General features: G+C 36.7%; 2 protein-coding genes across 4 annotated transcripts; one reads left to right on the top strand and one right to left on the bottom strand.

Moving 5' to 3' along the window:
- Positions 1-1,510: 1,510 nt before the first annotated feature.
- Positions 1,511-9,919, bottom strand: LOC127244855 (lysine-specific demethylase ELF6). 3 transcript variants are annotated; one of them, XR_007837343.1, is made up of 8 exons: positions 8,394-9,877; positions 7,444-7,522; positions 7,281-7,348; positions 6,730-6,880; positions 5,443-5,981; positions 4,527-4,781; positions 2,050-4,143; positions 1,511-1,910 (listed from the first exon to the last, which is right to left on the bottom strand). XR_007837343.1 is itself a non-coding variant. In XM_051265397.1 (8 exons), the coding sequence occupies exons 2-8, from the start codon at positions 9,541-9,543 to the stop codon at positions 2,192-2,194; spliced, it is 4,194 nt and encodes a 1,397-aa protein (XP_051121354.1). In that variant the 5' UTR covers positions 9,544-9,651; positions 9,816-9,919; the 3' UTR covers positions 1,511-2,191. The 3 variants fall into 3 exon arrangements, 2 of the variants coding, with proteins under 2 accessions (XP_051121354.1, XP_051121353.1); XM_051265397.1 differs by having other exon boundaries at positions 1,511-4,143; positions 8,394-9,651; positions 9,816-9,919; XM_051265396.1 differs by having other exon boundaries at positions 1,511-4,143.
- Positions 9,920-10,145: 226 nt separating this feature from the next.
- Positions 10,146-20,069, top strand: LOC127245025 (4-hydroxybenzoate polyprenyltransferase, mitochondrial). The gene is made up of 9 exons (XM_051265670.1): positions 10,146-10,890; positions 11,314-11,449; positions 11,706-11,827; positions 16,949-17,018; positions 17,203-17,352; positions 17,956-18,091; positions 18,192-18,288; positions 19,184-19,255; positions 19,642-20,069. The coding sequence occupies exons 1-8, from the start codon at positions 10,475-10,477 to the stop codon at positions 19,251-19,253; spliced, it is 1,197 nt and encodes a 398-aa protein (XP_051121627.1). The 5' UTR covers positions 10,146-10,474; the 3' UTR covers positions 19,254-19,255; positions 19,642-20,069.
- Positions 20,070-21,354: the final 1,285 nt, after the last annotated feature.

Here is a 21,354-nt window from a genome sequence, read left to right as displayed (position 1 = left end):
ATAAAAAATAAAAAATAGGTATTTGATTTGATTTTTTTAATGAAAAAAAATGAGATAAATAATGTATTTAAAATCCAATCTCCAATCAAACACATCCATAGCCCAAACTTGGATGATACAAATGATAGGAGTGGAGGTCCCCTTAATAACTCACTCCCGTCAGCTACTAAGGCAGGCTTTCCGACTCGGCCAAGTACCACAAAAGCCAAAGACTTTCTAGAGAGAGAAACTACTTGAGAGAGAAAATGTGGAAATGAATACTTTGCTTGCCAAAATTTGGATGATACAAATGATAGGAGTGGAGGTCCCCTTAGTAACTCACTCCCGTCAGCTACTAAGAGGCTTTACGACTCGGCCAAGTACCACAAAAGCCAAAGACTTTCTAGGGTGAGAAACCACTAGAGAGAGAAAGTGCGGAAATGAATACTTTGCTTGCCAAAATTTGGATGATACAAATGATAGGAGTAGAGGTCCCCTTAGTAACTCACTCCCGTCACCTACTAAGGCAGACTTTCCGACTCGGGCAAGTATCACAAAAGCCAAAGACTTTCTAAAGAAAAAAACTACCAGAGAGAGAAAGTGTAGAGATGAATGCTTTACTTGTCAAAACTTGGATGATACAAATGATAGGAGTGAAGGTCCCCTTAGCAACTCACTCTCCTCGGCCACTAAAGCAGGCTTTCCGACTTGGCCAAGTATCACAAAAGCCAAAAGCCAAAAGACTTTCTAGAGAGAGAAACTATCATAGAGAGAAAGTGTGGATAAGAATGCTTTGCTTGTCAAAATTTGGATGGTACAAATGATAGGAGTGAAGGTCCCCTTAGCAACTCACTCCCCTCGGCTACTAAGACAAGCTTTCCGACTCGGCCAAATACCACAAAAGCCAAAGGCTTTCTAGAGAGAGAAACTACTAGAGAGAGAAAATGCAGAAATAAATTCTTTACTTGTCAAAACTTGGATGATACAAATGATATGAGTAAAGGTCCTTTCATAGGCCAAAGACTCCAAAAGACAACCCTAGATAATTCAAAAGTGTAAAACCTTCAAATCCAAAAGTACAACGATCTATAATGTTCTACCAACTACCAATGTGAGCCCAAAGATCTCACCAAGATCCATCACCTTCCGGAAGGATTCCGGAATATTCCGGGTTTAGAACACTATTCTAGTGAGCTTGAATGAAGTGTTTTGCATAATAAAAAGTACTAAGTATAAAAAAACCACCGCACCACGACCGCTCGAAAGTCCGACCGTGACATCTATGTATCATACTCCAACCATGTTTATATATACACCGGTTGTTACTAAATTCAGCACATTATTGATAGTCCATCTTATATTTGAGGACACATATTATAATAGAAGGTACTGTTATTCTAACACAATATTCTTGCACATCACAACTATAAGTACAAATACATAATTTTATTTCACATAACATAGTATGTATTTGAGGAAAAATAATGTAGGTTCTTATAACCGTTATATTCATTAAAATTAAAACAAAATAATTAAACTTGCACAAGAAATGAGAAAGAGCATAAAATGAATGGCAATCAAGAACCCTATCACTTGACACAAAATGTATAATCGAGCAGGACACAACACAACCCAAGTAGAGCTTCCACCACAAAAATGGTGGAGTCATGTGCATTGCATTGCTGCTGACAGAATGAATACAAATCAATCCAGCAAGTATATTCAGAATTATCCCCCACCCCCACTAACCATCCTACCCTGCTGAGTAACAAAAACTCTTATCAAATCTAAAGAAAGAGCCACCAATTGCAAGGCTTCAACAAAGTTAGAAAATCAGGCCAAAACATGATACCATCTCCAACATTCTCCAGAAACAGATTCAACAAGGCATCAATCTGATTATCAGTAAGTAGCAGATGACATGATTCACCCTGTCAGTAAAAAAAGTCTATTAAGCTACAAAGCAGTCAGATCGTGGAGATAATCCAACTTTTCATCAATGGTACACACCAGACTAAAGACAAACAGACAAACAGAAAGCAAGGGGAGGGATATAAATAATTAATTTACCGGGGATCGAATTCCAACTCGCACACTTCTTGAATTCACTAGGCCATTCCAACTACCATAATCCACAAGTCTTCTTTACTCTTCAAGACTTCCACAACACATTATGCACAGGTTTATCTAATGCACAGTGGATGACATGTTTTCATGCAGGGGAGTTTACACAATGCCCTGTTTTCCTTCTATGCCGACTGAAATCCGATACAAATCTGAAAGTTAGGCCACAACCCTCAACTTTGCAGACATATGGCCTTTCCCCAGTGTGGACCCGCAAATGTTCAGTCCTTGCCCAAGCCCACTTAAAAGACATAGTACAACCCTCCCATGGACATTTCAAAGGCCGGTCGTCATCATGAACCCGCTGGTGTTGAATTGCATATTTGTGGGAGTTGAATTTCTTCCTGCACCCATCAACTGGACATCGGTTTGCTTTGTGCAGGAGTAGCTCTGCCTTTGTCTGAAAACTCATACTGCAACCTTCCAGATCACATTTATGACATCCCTTCTGCTGCTCTTTCTTAACCTTGTGCTTAATAGAATGATCTCCTAACTTTTTTGGCTTCTTCATTACGTGTTTCTCCTTAATAGGTGTTTCACTGTCCTTAATAGGTGTTTCACTGTCAGTTATGGAGATGGATGCATATTTTCCAGCCCTAGACCTTAATCCTTCACACGGACTTCGGATAAAACTACTCATACCAAAGTTGTTGTCTGACTGCACACATATTTCTCTAGACCTTTTGACTCCTTTCTTTGAAACTGGTTTAGGTTGTGCCATGGTGAAATTGGAATCATCTGAGACTTTCTCGTTGGATAAAGTGTTGTCACTCTTGACCACATCATTTTGATCTACCTTGGGCACAGGGATGGCATCCCCAGCAATTTTTTCTTTAATCATGGAGGAAGTTGATTCTTTTACTGGTATAGTATTTCCGGAAACAACTTCCTCTTGATGGTCACTATCAGTTCGAACATGTTGATTATCTTCAGTGCCCAGGGCTTTTGATACCTCACTATCAATAACAAGTTGATCAAAAGCCCCTTCCATTTTCTCATCGCATCTTGTGGTAGAATCATCAACCAAAGAGTTTGGTGAGCCATCTTGTCTAGAAGCTTCTTTAATGATGTCACCTCCATCTGACGTAACCCGGACTTCACAATCATGTTCTATCATCCGATTACAATCTACATTAGATTCATCCATCGGATCTTGCTTTCTCAATTTTTCATTATCTGTAGCACTGCCTGCCTTGTTGTCATGCACCTGAGAATCTTGACACAGGCCACCCGCTGTGTCAGTTATTATTACTTCACCCACTGCACAAGTTGATGCTTCAGCCTCAACATTCTCCACTAATGTTGCAGAAGCAGTAAATGAAGTTTCAAGACTAGACTGAAATGAATTCTCCATGCCTATCCTGCTTGATGAAAGCAGTTGTTGACAGTTCTCCAAATTTCCATCAGAAGGTAAGGCACTTGGCCGTGATAAACTTTTTCCATCATGTTCAACTCCAAGAAAAGTTCCAGCTTTGTTTTTGCCTTCATTATCAAGATCTTCAGGGTCTGTAGCCTGAGTATCTGGTACAGAAATGCTACTTGCATCAATAGGAGCCTGTACTTCTGCAGATGCACGGGTCTTGTACTTTTTCCTGGAATATTGAATGACTTTAACATCATCCTTAGCCACTTGCAGATCTTTATTTGTTTTCATATTCTCCTTCATGATTTGATTGCTCGCAGATGATTTCCTCCTTGTACGTTTTAGATGGCGCTTTGAGCGTAATTTTCTGGATTGCCACTTTACGCTGGATGCATCAGGAATTGGAGTTGCACCACCAAACAATGCACCCAAACCTAACAAATGCTGTAGAGTCTGAGATGGGGAACTCTTTTTAACCTTTACACAATGCTGTAAATTGATATTTAACTTTGAGGTCCAATCTTCAGCTGAGCCAACTTCTTCATTTCGGTCAACAGCAATGTCAATCACTTTCAGATCCTCAAGAGAAGCCTCACCTAATGGTATCTCAGTGTAACAATAAGGAATAGAAACTTCCTCTGCAATGATGGCCGCATGAGTCTTTATTTTCTGAAAATCTAATCAAATGACAAAGGCATAGGGACATAATCAGTGCAACACCTTGCTTCATGAATCAGTGAGGTTTCAAGAAGCTCACGAGTTAAACATAATCTTTACATGAAATAAGTGAGAAGATTTTGCATCAGCACTTCTTGCATTACTTTTCAGATTACTTGAGACTAGAAAACAGATAGTCATAATATCTTTTAAGGCCTTGTAGACATATAAAAGAATGGGGAGATAGTGGTTCCTTGGATTAACATGATAATGATGCAAAATAAGGTTCAGGGGAAAAAGGGTTTTAAATTTCCAAAGATAACTAACTGCCTTTACATGCTAAAGAAAATACACTTCTGTTATCTATCATAATTCTGGTGCACAAATTTTATCCTAGATTTACCTGAATGACAGATCACGAGAATATTGGCACCACCTTTAGAGCTCAACAGTTTTTCAATTTCAATTGCATGCTCTAGGCAAAATATTCGTGGCCTTAGAGATACATTAGAAATGTTCCATCCCTTGGAGTTCTCAACTGTTGAAGAATCAAGTTTGTGTCTCAACATTGTGGCTGAATCTGCTGATTGACTAGTTTGGGCCACTGACGATTGCCCATTTCCATCATGGAGAGGTCTGTTGGATGTAGCCTTGTCATCTGCATCAGTAAAAGAATGATTTCTAATTACTGGTGTTGACATAATATCATATTTCTAGGATTCTAGCTGGAAAGTTATGAGCATGCCCAATACTCAATAAGTGAGGAAAAACAACCCTTAGTTTCACGTAAAAGAGAAGGCTAAATGAAGTAGGCAATAACAGTGGATTTATAACATTATGTATTGGAAAATTTTGCATGAGGAAACACAAGGAAAAAGATATTATATAGTTCTATTGAAGACATCTAACTTCATCAACCAGGAAACGCTATGCTGTGAACTGTTGGCAATGAGGCCATTAGTTTTATTCCCTTGTTTGTCTAAAGTTCTATTTATAGAACTATGGTGAATCAATATTTTAACATCATACTGATATTTAAATTTGGATGTAGACCTAGTAGCCAGCCTTTACATGTCAAGATATTTCCTGCTGCATTATTCAGAGTTAGCCACAATGTTAACCTAAACCTAAAGCCCATGACATAATGCACAACAAATGTGTTTCATATGCACAATTGTACATGATACCAACTTTGGTTGATCTGAAGTTTCCTAATAACTAGGAATGTGTGAATGATTTATAGTAAATAATAATAATAAAATAAAAAATAAAAAATAAAAAGAACAAAGATCGACATAAAATGAGATCATTGATCATACCTTTAGTGGAACCCACAGCTACATGAGTGACATCAGAAAGGGTACTAGATTCCAGAGAAATAGAAAGAGGATCCATAAGCATAAGCTCCCGGGATGCATCTTCGGATGGTTGCACAACAGCCATAAATGGAAAACCCAGGATACCACAAGCTACACAAGGTAATGTACCAGATTCTATTTGAAAATCATAGGCCAAATCATCATCATTAAGGTCAAAACCAACTGCACCAATATACTTGCAAAGCTCACTAAGATCATCCACACTATTTTTATTCTCAGTAGATCCTTTGTTTGTTGATGCTGATTGGATAGCATCAGCATCCTGGCATAATTCAGATTCTTTATTTGAAGATGGAAGTGAATCAACATCCCATAATATTGCATGATATAAGGAATTTCTTTCAAGGAGCGAAGTCAACAGACTGTTTTCATGCATCATGTCTTCTATGAATGCCTTCTTTACCAACAATTCCCTTTCTTCCTTCTGTCGATCCCTCAAACGAGAGCTTCGTACTCCTGGTAGTAAGGATCTAGGTATTCTGCCATTAGGTCAGCTAAACATTAATTTTTATTTCATTCTTTTTTTAAAAATAAATTAAATATATATATATATATATATTCAATTGAAGCACCTTATATCTAGTATGGGAATCTTAAATGCAGAAAACAGAAATAACAAGGATGATTGAACAAACAGGTTAGGATCTTGAAAGTGTTCGAGTTTCAGAATAGCTCTGCTGACTTGTTAAGACATCAAATGGCTTACCATAACCAAATTCTTAGTCAGTGGTCCAATGTAAATAGATGTGGTGCCTTTATTCCTCATCATTATTAGGCATTTCAGAAACAGTCTGATTGCTAGCACATGAGAAATCAGAAACAGTTTGATTCCGGACTTCTAAACATTAATTAGTCTCCTAAGTCTAATAGTACCAAAAATAGAAAAAATGTCAGCCCAGTTATTTTTGACAAAAAGTGTTTGATTTTCATTACTAGGCCCAAGTTGCATAAGGGTTGTACAGTATCACCTATATCTTTTCTTTGGACTTGGAGGCCAGGTTAATACATGCAAATTACTTGTACTTATTAGGTGTCAAGCAACGGTCAACATTCAACAGACTCAGAGAGTGTAAACAATGCCAATGGTATTTTTGAACAAAAGGAGAAAGCTATATATACACACAAACACAAACACACACAACAAACTGTAATCGCCTGTTGCTTGTCATTATGAACAAAATAACAAAAGTATGCTGTATTACAATTAACACTGTCCTGATGGCTGACCTGGAAATGAAAGACATGGTCAACAAGTATAGTAATTGCTGATGTGAAAGCATGGGAAGATAGTTCATTGCAGATCTGCGAACAGCAGCCTCCTTAGCTATTGCAAGCCACTTTGGTGTTCCAAAATTAGCTGCTTCCCCACAGTTAAAACCTATTTTGAATTACCAAGGCAAATTATAAATGGACAATATAGAAAATAAATAAATAAATCATAGGACACTTATAATGAATAATAAGGATTGTCACTTATAATTACAAGTTGATACAAAATTAAAAGGACGCATACTAACAACTAATTTTTTGCGTGCAAGTAAATTTATTCAATTATTAAACCCTTTCTAAGTCGATGTCCATTATATATATTATATATATTATCTATAAGAGTTATTCAACAACAGTGATGCTCAGACTCCCCGGAGTTCATTTTGTCAAAGGACCATGGGTTAAGAAAGATTTGAACTTAAACATTGTGTAGTGAGAACAAACAAAAACATGCATTTAATATAACATAATCCAGTAAGAAAATAAGCACATGAAGCAAAAGCTACTACCATGGCTGAAACCTATGTGATATGCTCTCGGAAAAGTCACCACAAATTCACCAGGGTTTTGCACCAACCTAAAATTATAAATTTTGGCAGATTAGCAAATTTTGCTCCATACCCATCCAAGGGAGTGTAGCCAAAACATGAAAAATATGGTGAGACAACCAACCTGCAACACGGGATGCCTGATTTAACAATAACTTCAGGAGACAAAACAGTGGTCTTTTCCCCCAGCATAGATAAAGCAACTGCATCAGAACAAAATTTCAGATAATTAACACCACATCAGAAGCAGCTACTGATGATGCTACTTTTTGCTATTGCGCTTGAAAGAAGATTTATGATTAAGTAATATGTACAAATTAGAGTTTGTTTAGATACTATTTGAAAGTGTTTTGGTGTTCTGAGTTGTTTTGGGAATAGTAACATTTTGAATGGGAAGTAAGTATAGGATATGGTTTTGAATAGAAAATAGATTTTTGATGTAATATTTTAAATGAAAATTAGGTTTCGGATGTGTGTTTTAGGGGGGAATTATTTATAAATAGTGCAAAAATGAAATTGAAAACGCAAGTAAACAATTCCTAACACCCCCTAACTCATATACCACCTCGATATCAGTTACGCATTGAGGGTTTGAGTACAAAGCACAATAATTTAGGGCGTGTGTACATGATGTTTCTTTACATTTTCTTTTTTTCACTATTTAATTTCTCTATAATCTCATAATGTTAGTGCATTGGAATTATACAAGGAAATCTATTACTTAACAAAAGGACTGCTAAAAAAGAAATGATGTCTTGAAGTTTCCTTCAGTGAATGTATGTAGAGTCCATTTTGAGGATTAGCCACAACGAGTTCAATGAAATTCTTCTCTATTCTAACCATTAGAAAATGCTAGAGACACATTAATGCACAGCATAATCGTTAGCTTCTCTGATATCCTGCAGTGGAGATTCTCTATACCATAATCAATCAGATAACTGTATTTAGATGTAGATAAACATACTTCAGAAGGTGAAAGTGGGATTTATAATAGAACAACATACTGGCAACGCTAACTAAATAATCTCATTCAAAATGCTTAGTCAAAGCATGGTAAAATAAAATCAGGATTACCAAGCCAATCAGCATTTCCTCCATAAGCATGCACACGGATGGCTTCTTCAAAGCTGAAAGCATACTCCCCTGGAACGGCGTACCAAGTCTTTGGAGAACCCATGTGCAGGAAATTCAAGCTGTGAAGCTCATGATCTTCCACATGCCAAGCAAACCAGCTGAACAGCATTCCAACATATACCATCGGAGAAGTAACCCCAGGGATATCATCAGGCATAAAGCGTGTCAATGATCCTGGTGATCGAGCTATTACTTGTAAATTCCAAGGACTGTTTGATAGCTTCCAACCAGAGGTACCCTCCATATCACTGCGAACCTGATAAGCTTTCTGTCCAGATAATGAAGCACTGTGATGCATATCTCCTGATGGTAGATGATTTGATGTTTCTGTACAAAATTGATAACTATTTGGGCCATCTGAATCTTTATTATCGCTGATACTATTCAATCTAACTACTTGATCGTTCTTGCTACCAGTGTCAGGTAGACAATTTCTATCAAATGAGTTCCTCTTCCTCCGCCTCCTTCTCCTATATCTATGAAGGTAAGGTACCAATCCTTCTGGTTCACTAAATCCCGAACCAGGCACATCATTCGCGTATTCCACATATATAGGCTTCTCCAAAGCTGCCTTCCAGAACATGGCCTCAACAACTAAAGGATTAACATCCTTCACCACACCTAGATAATTCTTGGCAAAATTCTTCGACTTCGCCTCAAATTGCTCCAGTGTGTAAACCTCCCCACTTTGCCAAACTTGCTTCTGAGCTCCAAATACCCTTTTTCCCTTTTCGCAGCCTAATTCTTGGTGCCTTGTCGTGAAAACTGCCCTGCTCTCCCCTTTATCAAAAGCTGTTCTATCACAGTTGTCCCTCGCATTGCTATCTTTCTTCGGCGGCACCGCAAGGTTTACATCCGAACCCAATTCCGGACACTTGGAAAGTGATTTATTTAAATGATGAAGCACATATTTCCTGGAAGGCTTTGGTAGAGGCGGAATTATTTTACATATACCAAAAGCACCAGCCTCTTTCTCTATTTTGGATATGTAAGCAATTGGGTCTGCAAACTCTGTCTCCGTAGGGCGGAATTCAGGCGCCAAAGGCAACCCCACAAGCCATTGCGGTATTTCCACATTCTTCATTGTCATACCGGTCAAAAACTCATAATAAAACCATAACCACGGGAGAATGGACTCTAACTTTGAAGCTTAAACAGAGCATAAGCTAATGCATTACCGCTTACAGCCAGAAAACACCTAACAACACAATTTCGAGCGAAAAATACAAGTCGATGGGTTTACATTCAGTTGAAACGAACTGCATTCACACCTACATCATTCTTTTAACCGAAATTGAACAAATTTCTCGAAGCGCTGAGATTATGAATGAATGAATTAATAAACGACGGAAAAACCTTCACCTTTAATTGCTGGGGGTCGAATCCAATAGGGCATCAAATTGTAAGCACGGATTGGGAATGGGGGGAGGGTTTTTGAGTTGGGGGAAATTCAATGGCGCGCAGGTTAGTAAACGTGACTGTATGATGCGTAGCCTACGCCGGGGGGCGTATGTAGCGTAGAATGGGATATCTCTGTTCATGGACCGTTGGCTTTTTGTGGGCCACAGGGAAAATTAGCATCGGACGGACAGCGTATTTTCAAATATTATTTGATTAATTAATTATTTTTATTTTATTTCCAGTTCATCCTTAAATATAAATTTACAGTTCACGAGGATACATAAACAAAAATCAATAATTTAATTGAAACGCTACTGAGTCACTCAGTGAGCGAGTCCCCGCCGCGCTCCCTTCTTCTGCTACTCCGCCGATCGACAAACGCCATTTTCGTTTGCTCGCCAGGCGTTCGATAACCGTCGACCACTGGTGGCGCCGTCCGGACGGCGATGGCGATAGGGCAACGATGCTGGACTGAGGACGGATTCGCACAAGATGATAGCTCAGCTCCCTGAATTTGAAGAGTGAGGTTGCGATCCAACCGATTTCCGGCGAATTCTCGGACTCCGGCCATTGAATTAGGCCAAACAAGGGAAGTCTGATTGCTGTACTGCAGACAGAATATGGGAATGTACAGTCTCCCTAAAACCGCTAGTCGCCTACGTCGCCTTCGCACTGTTTTTCTCTCTGCGGCGGATACCTATTTCCAGACCTGTAGTTGTAGGACTGTCATTCATTCTGGTGGACATGTGAATCATCTCCTTGACTTGTCGAACAGATTTTACTCCAAGGCTTACTTGTCCAAATTCAGCTATTTAGTGCGGCCCGTTGGCAATGTGTATCATGAATTTCTTCAGAACTCGTCCTATTCCACTGTAAAATCCAAGGAAGAACGAGAGGAATCGAAAACGCTGAATCGCAATGAAGGTGGTCGTTCGTGGATTGATATTTACTTGCCGGAAAGTATAAGGCCTTATGCCCACCTAGCCCGACTTGACAAGCCTATCGGTACATGGCTTCTTGCTTGGCCATGCATGTGGTGAGCTTATTACTTATTTACTTGAGCTTTATCAACCGTATTGCTATGGTAGTAAATGATTTTTGTGCATTTCATTCTGAGTGAACTGATAGTATTAATTGGTGAACATTGTGTGTGTGTGTGTTTTGATTTGACTTTCTGGGCTGCTATATCAGAAGCAAATATAGCAAATATGGAGGTGCTCGCCTGTGGCAATTTCTCTGAGGTTCCATTTCCTTTCCACAGATTAGTATCCAAAAAAGTATGTAAGATGTAATTAATCATATTAAAAATTTCAGTAGTGTTGCACCGGCATTTGGTTTGAACCTATTCAAAAAAAACTGCCTTCCTTCATAAAAACAAGGTTAAGATGGGGCATTAATAAAGTATTGTCAGAACTTAATCTTGATAACTGTCATACTCACCCTATGCCTTTTGGTCTAGGTCAATTACACTGGCAGCTGCACCAGGGAGCCTTCCAGATATTCGGATGATGTTGCTTTTTGGTACAGGGGCATTGCTTTTGCGTGGAGCAGGTTGCACCATCAATGATCTGCTTGATCAGGATATTGATACAAAGGTAGTTACATTAACCTCTGCAAGCTATAGGTCTTTAGGGCATTCACTATTCACATCAATACCCGTGACATGATTATGTCTTGATACACCAAGCTAATTTATCACCAATTTGATCTTGTTGTTTCACTTCAGAGTTTTGTTTGGTTATTTACTCAGGCCTTGGCCTTGGGTTCCGTGGAGCATCACCTTATGCTGTATGTTATAATGTACATATCCTTCCTCACAATGATTGTTTTGCCTGGCACTATATGGTGTAGGTGGAAAGGACAAGGTTGAGGCCAATTGCTAGTGGTGTCCTCACACCATTTCAAGGACTTAGCTTTCTAGCATTTCAATTGCTTTTGGGTTTAGGGATTTTACTCCAACTCAACAATTTTAGGTTCGTCCTCACATTTCATTATGATAATTTTTTGAACTGTTTTTTCATGAGTTACTCTTTGTTCACACATTATCTATTTCTTTCACAGCACAATTTTTATCGTTCAGTTCTTTTAAATATCGTCAACTTTCAAGATTTTGCTTGATCTGTACCATCTGGTTCAAAGAACATGGGAGTTTCATATGTCCAAAGTAGGTGAAAGCTTACAGTAGACCTGCATGAAGTGAACTTTCTTCCAGTGGAGCTAATCTTAGATGGCAATGCTCTTTTGTAGTGTATGACAAAAATAAACCTGCATTTCCACTTGAGAAAAATGAAGAAAATTAGTGGAAATGAAGGAGAACAAACCAGATCTGCATTTTGCAGCTTGTACTATATGCTATGATGTTATTTCCGACAAGTCAAATAAGGGTCGTCTTCGCAGTGGGAGGAACTCCAATTAGCTGGATTTCTAAACTTCAGAAAATTGTGGCTCTCTTGACGACAAAAGCTGGGTATATGGGAGTTGCTGAGGCTAGCAAAGAATTAATTTAGTCAAAGAATTTTCTTCTAGAGTTGGATAAAAAAACAAGTAAATTATTCAATACACTGTGATAATGAGAGTGCGGTTAAACTTGTCTAAGAATTAGTCTGTCATAGAAAACGAAGCACATTGGGATGAGATATAACTTTATCAGATGATTGCTCAGTGAAGTAATGATGAATTTAAATAATAACATCTCAGATGTTATGAATCCAACAGATATGTTCACAAAGACTGTGACGCTCGGAAAATTGAAGTTATGTATGACTTCAGCTGAACTTCACGATAAATGATGAGAAGTTTGGGGCAACCAAGTGAAGGTAAGGATTTTACAACAGTACAGTGGAGCGTATATGTTTCGAAGCCTCCAAGTGAGATTGGTGAGGTGTAGGCTTCTATAGTGGTAGCTAGCTCTAATAGGCTATTGATTTGAACCCAATTATGCTTAACCCTAATCAAGTCTATAAGTATTATCTTTTGTCCAAGTGAGATTGTTGAGGTGTAGGCTTCTTTAGTGGTAGTTAGCCCTAATAGGCTATTGATTTGAACCCAATTATGCTTAACCCTAGTCAAGTCTATAAATATTATCTTTTGTAATTGTAATAGGTGTGCCTTCTCCTACTTTCAGTCAATAACATAGATCATTGGTTTCCCCATGCAGAGTAAGTCGATAATCCTTATTGGCCAAACCACTTAATTCGTTTGTGTTCTATTTTCTTGTTTGTGTGAGTGTATGCCAATCAAATCCTAACACTTTTCCAATGCCATAGTGGAGTTAGGCTCAAATTCAGATCCATTGGAAACTCTAAATTTTCTGGTAACTCCGAATTCATCGTTATAGGCAATTTTCTTGGAATTGTCACCTTATTAGCTCTCTGTAATCGATGCAATATGTTTGAATGTACAATCAATTAGAAGTCTACTTTACAACCTACGGTTGCACTTTCGACGACTGAGGCGGAATACCTGTCAATGACGGAAGGTATTAAGGAGGGTATTTAGTTACATGGAATGGTGCAGAGTTTGGGTCTGAAGGTGGAGAAAACGGTGTTATTCTGTGATAGTTAGAGTACTTTGGGTTTGGCTAAAGATGTGGTATATCACAAGAGAACCAAACATATTGATATAAGGTTGAGTTTTATCCATGATGATGTTCTAGAAGAAGACAGGTTTTCTATTCAGAAAATAGCTACATAACAATCTAACTGATATGTTGACAAAGACGCTACCAACGGAGAAGTTCGAGCACTATTTGAACTTGGTGAATATTCGCAAGAGGTAAAGTCCATCGGGGCATCTGGCAGGAAGGAGATGACTGAGAGAGATACTGAGGAACTTTTGGCGGTTGGAGAAACTCCAAGTCAATGTGGAGATTGTTGAAACGTGACTTGAATTTAGCTGTCTACCTGACCCGGAACCAAAGCAAAAAGGCTGTTTCAATTGGCAGGGATTTTTTTTGGCCCATCTTAATTAATAAGAAATGTGCTTAGGCTCTAAGGTGTTTTGGGGGTGCTTATAAATAAATAGCTATAGTATGATTGTAACCCTCTGAATTAATATAATAAAATCTCTGGTTTCCACTCGTGGACGTAGGTTGATACACTGTCACCAAACTACGTAAACCTCTGTGTTCTTTATTTATTTTTTTTCTCATTTTCTCATAACAAGGGACCTATATATAGGCAACATAAAGCAGACTCGACAGACTTAAATCTAAATAATCTAATACATGGATAAAATCAAATCTTAATCTAAATCTACTAAGTTTAAAACTGAATATCTAAAATATCTCGACATCCTCCTCAAACTCAAGTGGTGTAACAAAAATCAACTTAAGTTTGCGAGAAGAGTTCGAAGATAATGTGGCCATAATCGTCTATCATTCAAGAGTCAGAAGCAGTACCCTCAACTTAATTAGAATCAGAAATATGAAACTCTCACCAGAGCCGAAATATACGGAACTAAAAAATACGGAACTATCACCAGAGCCGGAAAATACAAAACTGGAAAACAGAGCCGGAAAAACACAGATCCAAAAAATATAGAACTCTCACCTGAGTCGGAAAACACGGAACTGGAAAACGACAGAACTCTCACCGAGCTGGAAAACGACGGGCTCTCAACAATTAAAGGCCGAACTTAGACGCAAAATTGAAGAAAAAACTTGAAAGACGATCAATTGCAAACGAATCTCAAAATTGGAAGACCTCCGCTGACGCCATAAAATCATAAACAAAAATTTCAAAATTGGAGACCTTCAGGTATATTTCAGGTTAAATGTACCCGGAAAAATACGGGTTGGTATATTATATTTATTCTAGGAGAAAAAATAGGCTTTGATACTATATAAAAATAAATGATGAAAACTGGAAAATTGCATTATATTGATCATCAAAATAAGGAGCTTATATATATATATGCAACATAAAACAGACTCGATAGACTCAAATCTAAATAATCTAATATATGGATAAAATCAAATTTAAATCTAAATTTACTAAATCAAAAACTGAATATATAAAATATCTTAACAACATATATGTACATAGTGGTAGATGAGGAGGAAGAAAGTGATGTAGATGATGATATACATGATATTTGGGTGATTTGACAGGTTTTTTGCTTTTTGATGTTTTGAAGTACTTTATTTTGATGGTGGTGTTTAATATTTTGTTATTTTAATGTCATATTAAAAATTTGATCAAATTTAGTGATTTAAAGCTATAGTTTTAAATTATGTAATTAAATATTAGAAATTTATAATAGGTAGGTCGCCATGGCGGGTGCCGTGTTGCTTAGGCGATATGGCAGTTCGAGGGCTCTATGTAATTTAAAATTGATATTCAGTATAATATAAAAAATAAAAAATAATTATTTTATTTGATATTTTTTTGAAGAAAAAAAAAATTGAATAGTAAAAATCTTGCAAGAAATCCTCCGAAGAATACAATCCAAGATCTCTACTAGTTAAGAGTTGTGTGCCTTTAGATTCTCATTTTTCTCGGCCTAATCGGCCTCAAGTTTATCCTATCGTTCTTATTTCAATTGTGTTGTCTCCATGACAACGAATTTGGGATCCGACAAGTCGGACCAATTGATAGGAACGGGATGAATAAGAGCAATCAAATGGAATATATACCGTTTGATAGCCTCCTGACTCATTTATTAAAAAATGAAGTTATTATCTTCCTAACCCTAATGGCTCATCTTTAACTATCCTTGCTAAATCTTACTTACTAAAAAGAAAATAAACCCACTCAAGTTAAAGATATAACAAAAGACGAGTAAAGATGATTAATGAGAGTTTAAACCCGCAAACAGCAGGACTAAACTCATCCCCATCATCTGTATACAAATGACGGCCAAAATCCCCTCCCTTTTTTATTTCAACCTCGTGCTCTGTTCGCTCCTACTCTCTATCGTTGAATGTAATATTTTGAATGAAGAATAGGGTCTTAATGTAATATTTTAAATTAAATTTAGGTTTTGAATTTGACGTTTTCCAGAGAGAATTTTTTTGTAAATAGTTTGAAAATATGAGTGAATAGAGTGTAATTTTTATTTTAAATAAAAAATATAAATTATCATCTCAAATTTGAAAGTAACACTTCCATAAATAATTAGATAGTCCTGTTTTCTATCGTACAGATTATGCATAGCTAATGCTCACTGTTTCAGCACTGATTGTTTCTTACCGTATCAACTAATATATGAGAATATGAGATTCCATAAACTTCAGTTTTCTAAAATTTTAGGGTTTTCAAAAGTTTTAAACAGAACATAAAACTGAAATAAATCAGTCATAGTTAAGTGTAACTTTACTAACTTCACATTAGCACTTTGGCTTGTACTTAAATATCCACCAAGAAAATGTTTTTTTGTGGAAACTCTAGAGGGTGTTCCTTTGTGTCTTAGGGTGTTTTGGTTATTTTGAGGATAGTAAAAATTTTGAATTGAAATAAGTTACAATGCAATGTTTTTAATGGAATAAATGTGATGTTTTGTAGGGGTTGAATTTTATTTATTTTTTTAACTGTCTCATAGTGCAAAACAAGTGTGCAAACACTAGAAACACACCCCTAATCTGTACTAAAGATACTCAACTATTGAGATTTGTCCTTCTCTGGTTTCATTCACTTATTGAACTGCTTTTAATTGGATCCTTTTCATAAATTTGATTGTTACCTGCTTTATATAGTTCCCATTATTTCCCAAGGTGTATGTAATTCTTTAAGTCACTTTTTAAGAAACATGCAACTGTTTTAGAAATTGTATATAATATTAACCTAGAAATTTCAATGCTTGCACTCACTATAAATTATCAGTTGCTGAGTGAAGAGTGATAGATGCATTCCAGAAATGATACTAAAAAGAACATTGAATAAAATGACATTAGGGCTTAATATAAAACTGGTTTGGGTGAGGAATTGAGTTTGAATTGGTTGGTGGACAGGGTTTGACTGAAACTCATCATGAATTAGGGAATAGACAATGGCATTTTTATTTTTCATTTTTTTTGAAATTTTTGGACAAAGTTCTTCAATCTTTTTATTGTAGAAGTATATACTGCAATGTCTTGACAAGTAATATATTTGCAGCCGTGTTTTGGGAGCTTCATCTTTGCTGCTTGTCTTTTCATACCCTCTCATGAAGAGGCTGACGTTTTGGGTATGAATTTTAAACTGTACTCCTAGCTACATTCATTCCCTTATTGCCCTCTTTTATTTTTATATTCCCTTCCTGAGGCACTTCAGAGACAGGGATGCACACGCAGCAAAAAGGTTTCTGTTTGTGTTCCTCGACATTTGCAACATCTGCGCTACATCTGCAACTTTATTCTATGTTGTTGCAGCCACAGGCCTACCTTGGCTTGACATTTAACTGGGGTGCTTTATTGGGTTGGGCTGCTGTTAAAGGAAGTCTTGATCCTGCTATTGTACTCCCCCTATATGCTTCCGGTGTATTTTGGACACTGGTGTATGATACAATATATGCACATCAGGTACAAATGGCTTCTCTTTATTATTATTATTATTATTGTAGTATTAATATCCTACATTGGTCTTTATACATTGACCTTGCAAAGGTATTCCAGAGTAAGCCTTACCCACCAACCCTTACCCACCAGCATAGTTTGATGGAGACCTAACCAGGCACCTATGTAACTTTTGATTTACATGAAATATAAACTTGGCTCTGCAGAAATTCAACCAAAAGCATTTCATGTAGACTTCCAGCCTTGAAACTCAACTTGGATCTAATTTTTAAGAATTGGTCTTCTGTCCTTGTTTGTGAACACACTTTCAGACAAAAGAAAATGGACATAACTGTCTTTACCCCTATGCCACTTGGCTATAGTCAAGTGGTGGCATCCTCCCTTAGGGAGGCTTGAGACCCGGGTTCGAACCCGGGCAGTCGTGTATGTGAAAAAAAAAGACCTGTCTTTACCCCCCATAAATAACTCATTGGGCCATTTTCCATGGGTTATTATTTTTCTTTTTCTTTTCAACATGCATCGCATGAAACTATGGGCATGAGACACTTTTCTGGTAGCACAAATATAGATTCCAAGGCCATTGAAAGATGTGACTATTGTTGGATTCAGGACAAAGAGGATGACCTAAAAGTGGGTGTCAAATCTACAGCCTTGAGATTTGGAGATTCAACCAAAGAATGGATTGGGGGATTTGGAGTGGCTTGTATTAGTAGCCTTGCTCTTTGTGGATTCAATGCTGGTCTTGGTATGTCTTATTTTTTCACTCCCACCATCTTCTTTCTGAATTTTGTGATGTCTTTTAAACTCCCATATATTATTTTGATATAACTTATATGGTTGAACAGGATGGCCATTTTACATGTTCCTATCAGCTGCTTCTCTTCACTTAACTTGGCAGATTGTGACAGTTGACCTTTCAAATCGTGCTGATTGCAATAGAAAGTAAGTAACATATTGCGTACTTTGTTCCAATCATCTTATATCTGGGGTGTTAAATTTTGTGGGTGTAGGCAGGGATTAGATTGTGGATGCGTAATATATGTATATATATATATATATAATCCAGTGAAACCAATGGTAAAGTTGCAAACTACAAAAGTAGCTGGTTATGGATTTGGGCTAGTGGATACTCAAAGAGCATCAAACACATGTTAGGTATCAATGATAGGAAAACTAACCAAGGGGAGGAAACGAGGAATCACAATCAACAGTGTGTCTACACTTGGTTTTCAATATTTTGTTAAAACAAATAGGGACCAATCTAACAGTGGGTGACTGACTGGCTAGTAAAACTTGCTAGCAGTGTAGTTCACTGTCAATCTCCTTGTTTGCGACTCGCTTGTAAGGGTGTGTTTGTTTGGGGGATTGGATTTTAAATACACTATTCATCCCATTTTTCCCCCCCAAAAACATCAAATCAAACACCTATTTTTCATTTTTTATATTATACTAAAAATCAATTTTACATTCAAAACATCACATCAACACCTATTTATATCACATCATACCACTATTCAAATTCAAAATTTTTACTATTCAAATCTCAACTCAAAATCTAAACCCCCAAACAAATTAGAACATAAACTTGTCAGTTTCTCACTAGTCTTCCTACATTGAATATTATTCCAAAACTGGACTTCTAGCGTAAGTTCACTGCAAATTATTGTGAAATCTGGGACAATATATATGCCATGCACATAGGCTTATTCAGTTTGCTGTGATTATTAGGCTGGAATGCTGCTGTCATTCATATTAACATACAAAATATAGTGCAGGAATGTTTGCTCTCTGTTTCTTCTCAAACTAATGAAATCACTTTGTGTTTTCTCATCTTCAGATTTGTATCCAATGAGTGGTTTGGTGCTATTGTCTGTGGTGGGGTTCTTTTTGGAAGACTCATGACCTGATGGTATAGATAACTAATTCTATGTACTTTTTTTCGATTGCAACAAAAAATACCTCTCGCAACTCTATCAGATATACGTTGAAAGATGAACTTCTTTTTGGATTATCAGATATATTGGGTTGATTGGTATATATTCCTTGGTGAAATAAGATTCGATGCACGAATATTAATCAAAATAATCATGAGAATGTTCAATAAGAATTGCGCTCGAAGTATTGCAGATTTGGAAAAACATTACGAAGGCAGCTGCACTCTTTTACTGCTTTTTGATGATATTATACTGAAAAATGCACATTATTAGATTTGCACATATCTTTATTAGCTGATAATTTTAGGGAATACATATTTGGCTCATCCTGACTTACAGAGTTTCTTTTCTCTCTTTTCAGAAAACCTAAATCGAATTACACGAAGAAATGTTAGATAAACGTCACTGTTGTCAAAAGCATCAGATGTATTACAGGTATATGCACACAAAAGGAAAATATCAGGATTTGCATCATACTGCTCATGTAGGCTATCCGGAAACAAGCAGGACTTTTCCTTGTTCCATTTTGCTCGGAGTTTGTAATTTGCTGCGAGAGCATGACGTTATAAGCTTAACTTCCTCACCTTTTAACTATATTGTTCGGTGAAAATTTTGTTGAGTGCACCTATAGGCCATAAAGAAATATATGGCATATGGTATCCGTTGTGAATTTGTACTCTGATCGATGGGCAGCCACAACACAAGAAATTAAAATTCCAGAAAAATATTGCCAAAGATGTAACTGAATGCTTGTAAGTAGGGGTGAGTAGAGTTTGATTTTATTGTACATTTTCTCCGAGAGCATTTAAGACAATTAATTTAATCTTCATTACATTTTTTCGAAGCTAATAGTTACCAATAAACCATCAATCTATACATAGGCTGTAAACGAAGTCCGACAAAACAAGTCACATTAGGCGAACTATGTGTCAGACAAGACTTGAAAGCGAAAGTTTGAACTCATGGTCACAATTTTTATAAATATAGTAAAATTAAATGGCCTAAGTTAACATTTGTACAATATAGTGACTAGGAACTAAAATATATTTCCTCCCTAGTAAGAATTTTGACTCCGACTTTGTGTTGATTAAAAAAATTGAGTTTAGTTTTAAAATTGTGTCAACTTTTAATATTTAGTTTCATTATAATATATATATATATATTCACAAAATATTTCATCCAAATTACCATTCATACAAAATAAATCAACCAAAGACACTAGTATTGAGTAATATATGCATGTATACATAAGTGAGATGGCTTATTAGGTTTCAACTTCAATTTGGTTTATTCACTTCGTGCGTGCGTGTTCATATATATGTGCTTCCATTTTGTATACTTTTTAAGTGAAATCATTATTTGACATAATATTTTTAAGATTTTCTTTACAGAAAAAATTAATTAGTAAAAAATTAAAAACAAAAATGCAAAGAAAACAAAACACTTAAATGCTCTAACTTACATAACCAAAGGCAAAACAAATCTTATTTCATACTCGCAAATCTTTAAAAAATGTAAATCATATATATATATATAGAGAGAGAGAGAGAGAGATCTTTCTGTCGTCGAATTAGTGAGATTTCCATCCCGGATGGAGCTTGTCATGAACTTGGCGGCAATATTGATAGCAAGCCGGCGAACACTCGGGCATAGTTGCATCCTTGATCATCATACAAATTTCCATGCAAAAATCTTGGCACGATCCCGGTGCACCTGTGGGAGCGCCACTACACGAATTCAAATGCCCGCCAAGAATGATGGCCACCGCTATTGCGCACAACAATAACATCCGATCGCCAAATCTTGTCGTCGTCATTCCTTCTCCTTTTAGTTTTATCTTTTATATTTCTTATTCTTGATCTAGTTTTTGTTTTGTATGAAAAATATTGTGTATTTTGTGTGATGAATAATGGACAGAGAGTGATGCACCATTTTTGTAGTAACTAAATATAAAGCTTTTGATTAATGGCATGGAGAATTGTATGGATCTAGGTTGTTATTTTTGTTCACTACAAAATATATATATATATATATATATATTTAAAATGTGGTTGGTGATGCTGGCTATTAGTAA

Source organism: Andrographis paniculata, unplaced genomic scaffold, assembly GCF_009805555.1.
Source record: "Andrographis paniculata isolate CXL003 unplaced genomic scaffold, ASM980555v1 Contig21END, whole genome shotgun sequence".
In the NCBI taxonomy this organism is placed as follows: domain Eukaryota; kingdom Viridiplantae; phylum Streptophyta; class Magnoliopsida; order Lamiales; family Acanthaceae; genus Andrographis; species Andrographis paniculata.
This window is presented reverse-complemented; position numbering and strand designations above follow the sequence as displayed.

Coding starts and splice junctions, on each gene's coding strand:
- LOC127244855 (XM_051265397.1), bottom strand. CDS start 9,543: ATGACAATGAAGAATGTGGAAATACCGCAATGGCTTGTGGGGTTGCCT. Junction 6,881..7,280: donor TCACATAGGTTTCAGCCATG/GTAGTAGCTTTT, acceptor AATTCAAAATAG/GTTTTAACTGTGGGGAAGCA. Junction 4,144..4,526: donor TCTCGTGATCTGTCATTCAG/GTAAATCTAGGA, acceptor TCATTTGATTAG/ATTTTCAGAAAATAAAGACT.
- LOC127245025 (XM_051265670.1), top strand. CDS start 10,475: ATGGGAATGTACAGTCTCCCTAAAACCGCTAGTCGCCTACGTCGCCTT. Junction 11,450..11,705: donor ATCAGGATATTGATACAAAG/GTAGTTACATTA, acceptor TATATGGTGTAG/GTGGAAAGGACAAGGTTGAG. Junction 11,828..16,948: donor CTCCAACTCAACAATTTTAG/GTTCGTCCTCAC, acceptor ATATATTTGCAG/CCGTGTTTTGGGAGCTTCAT.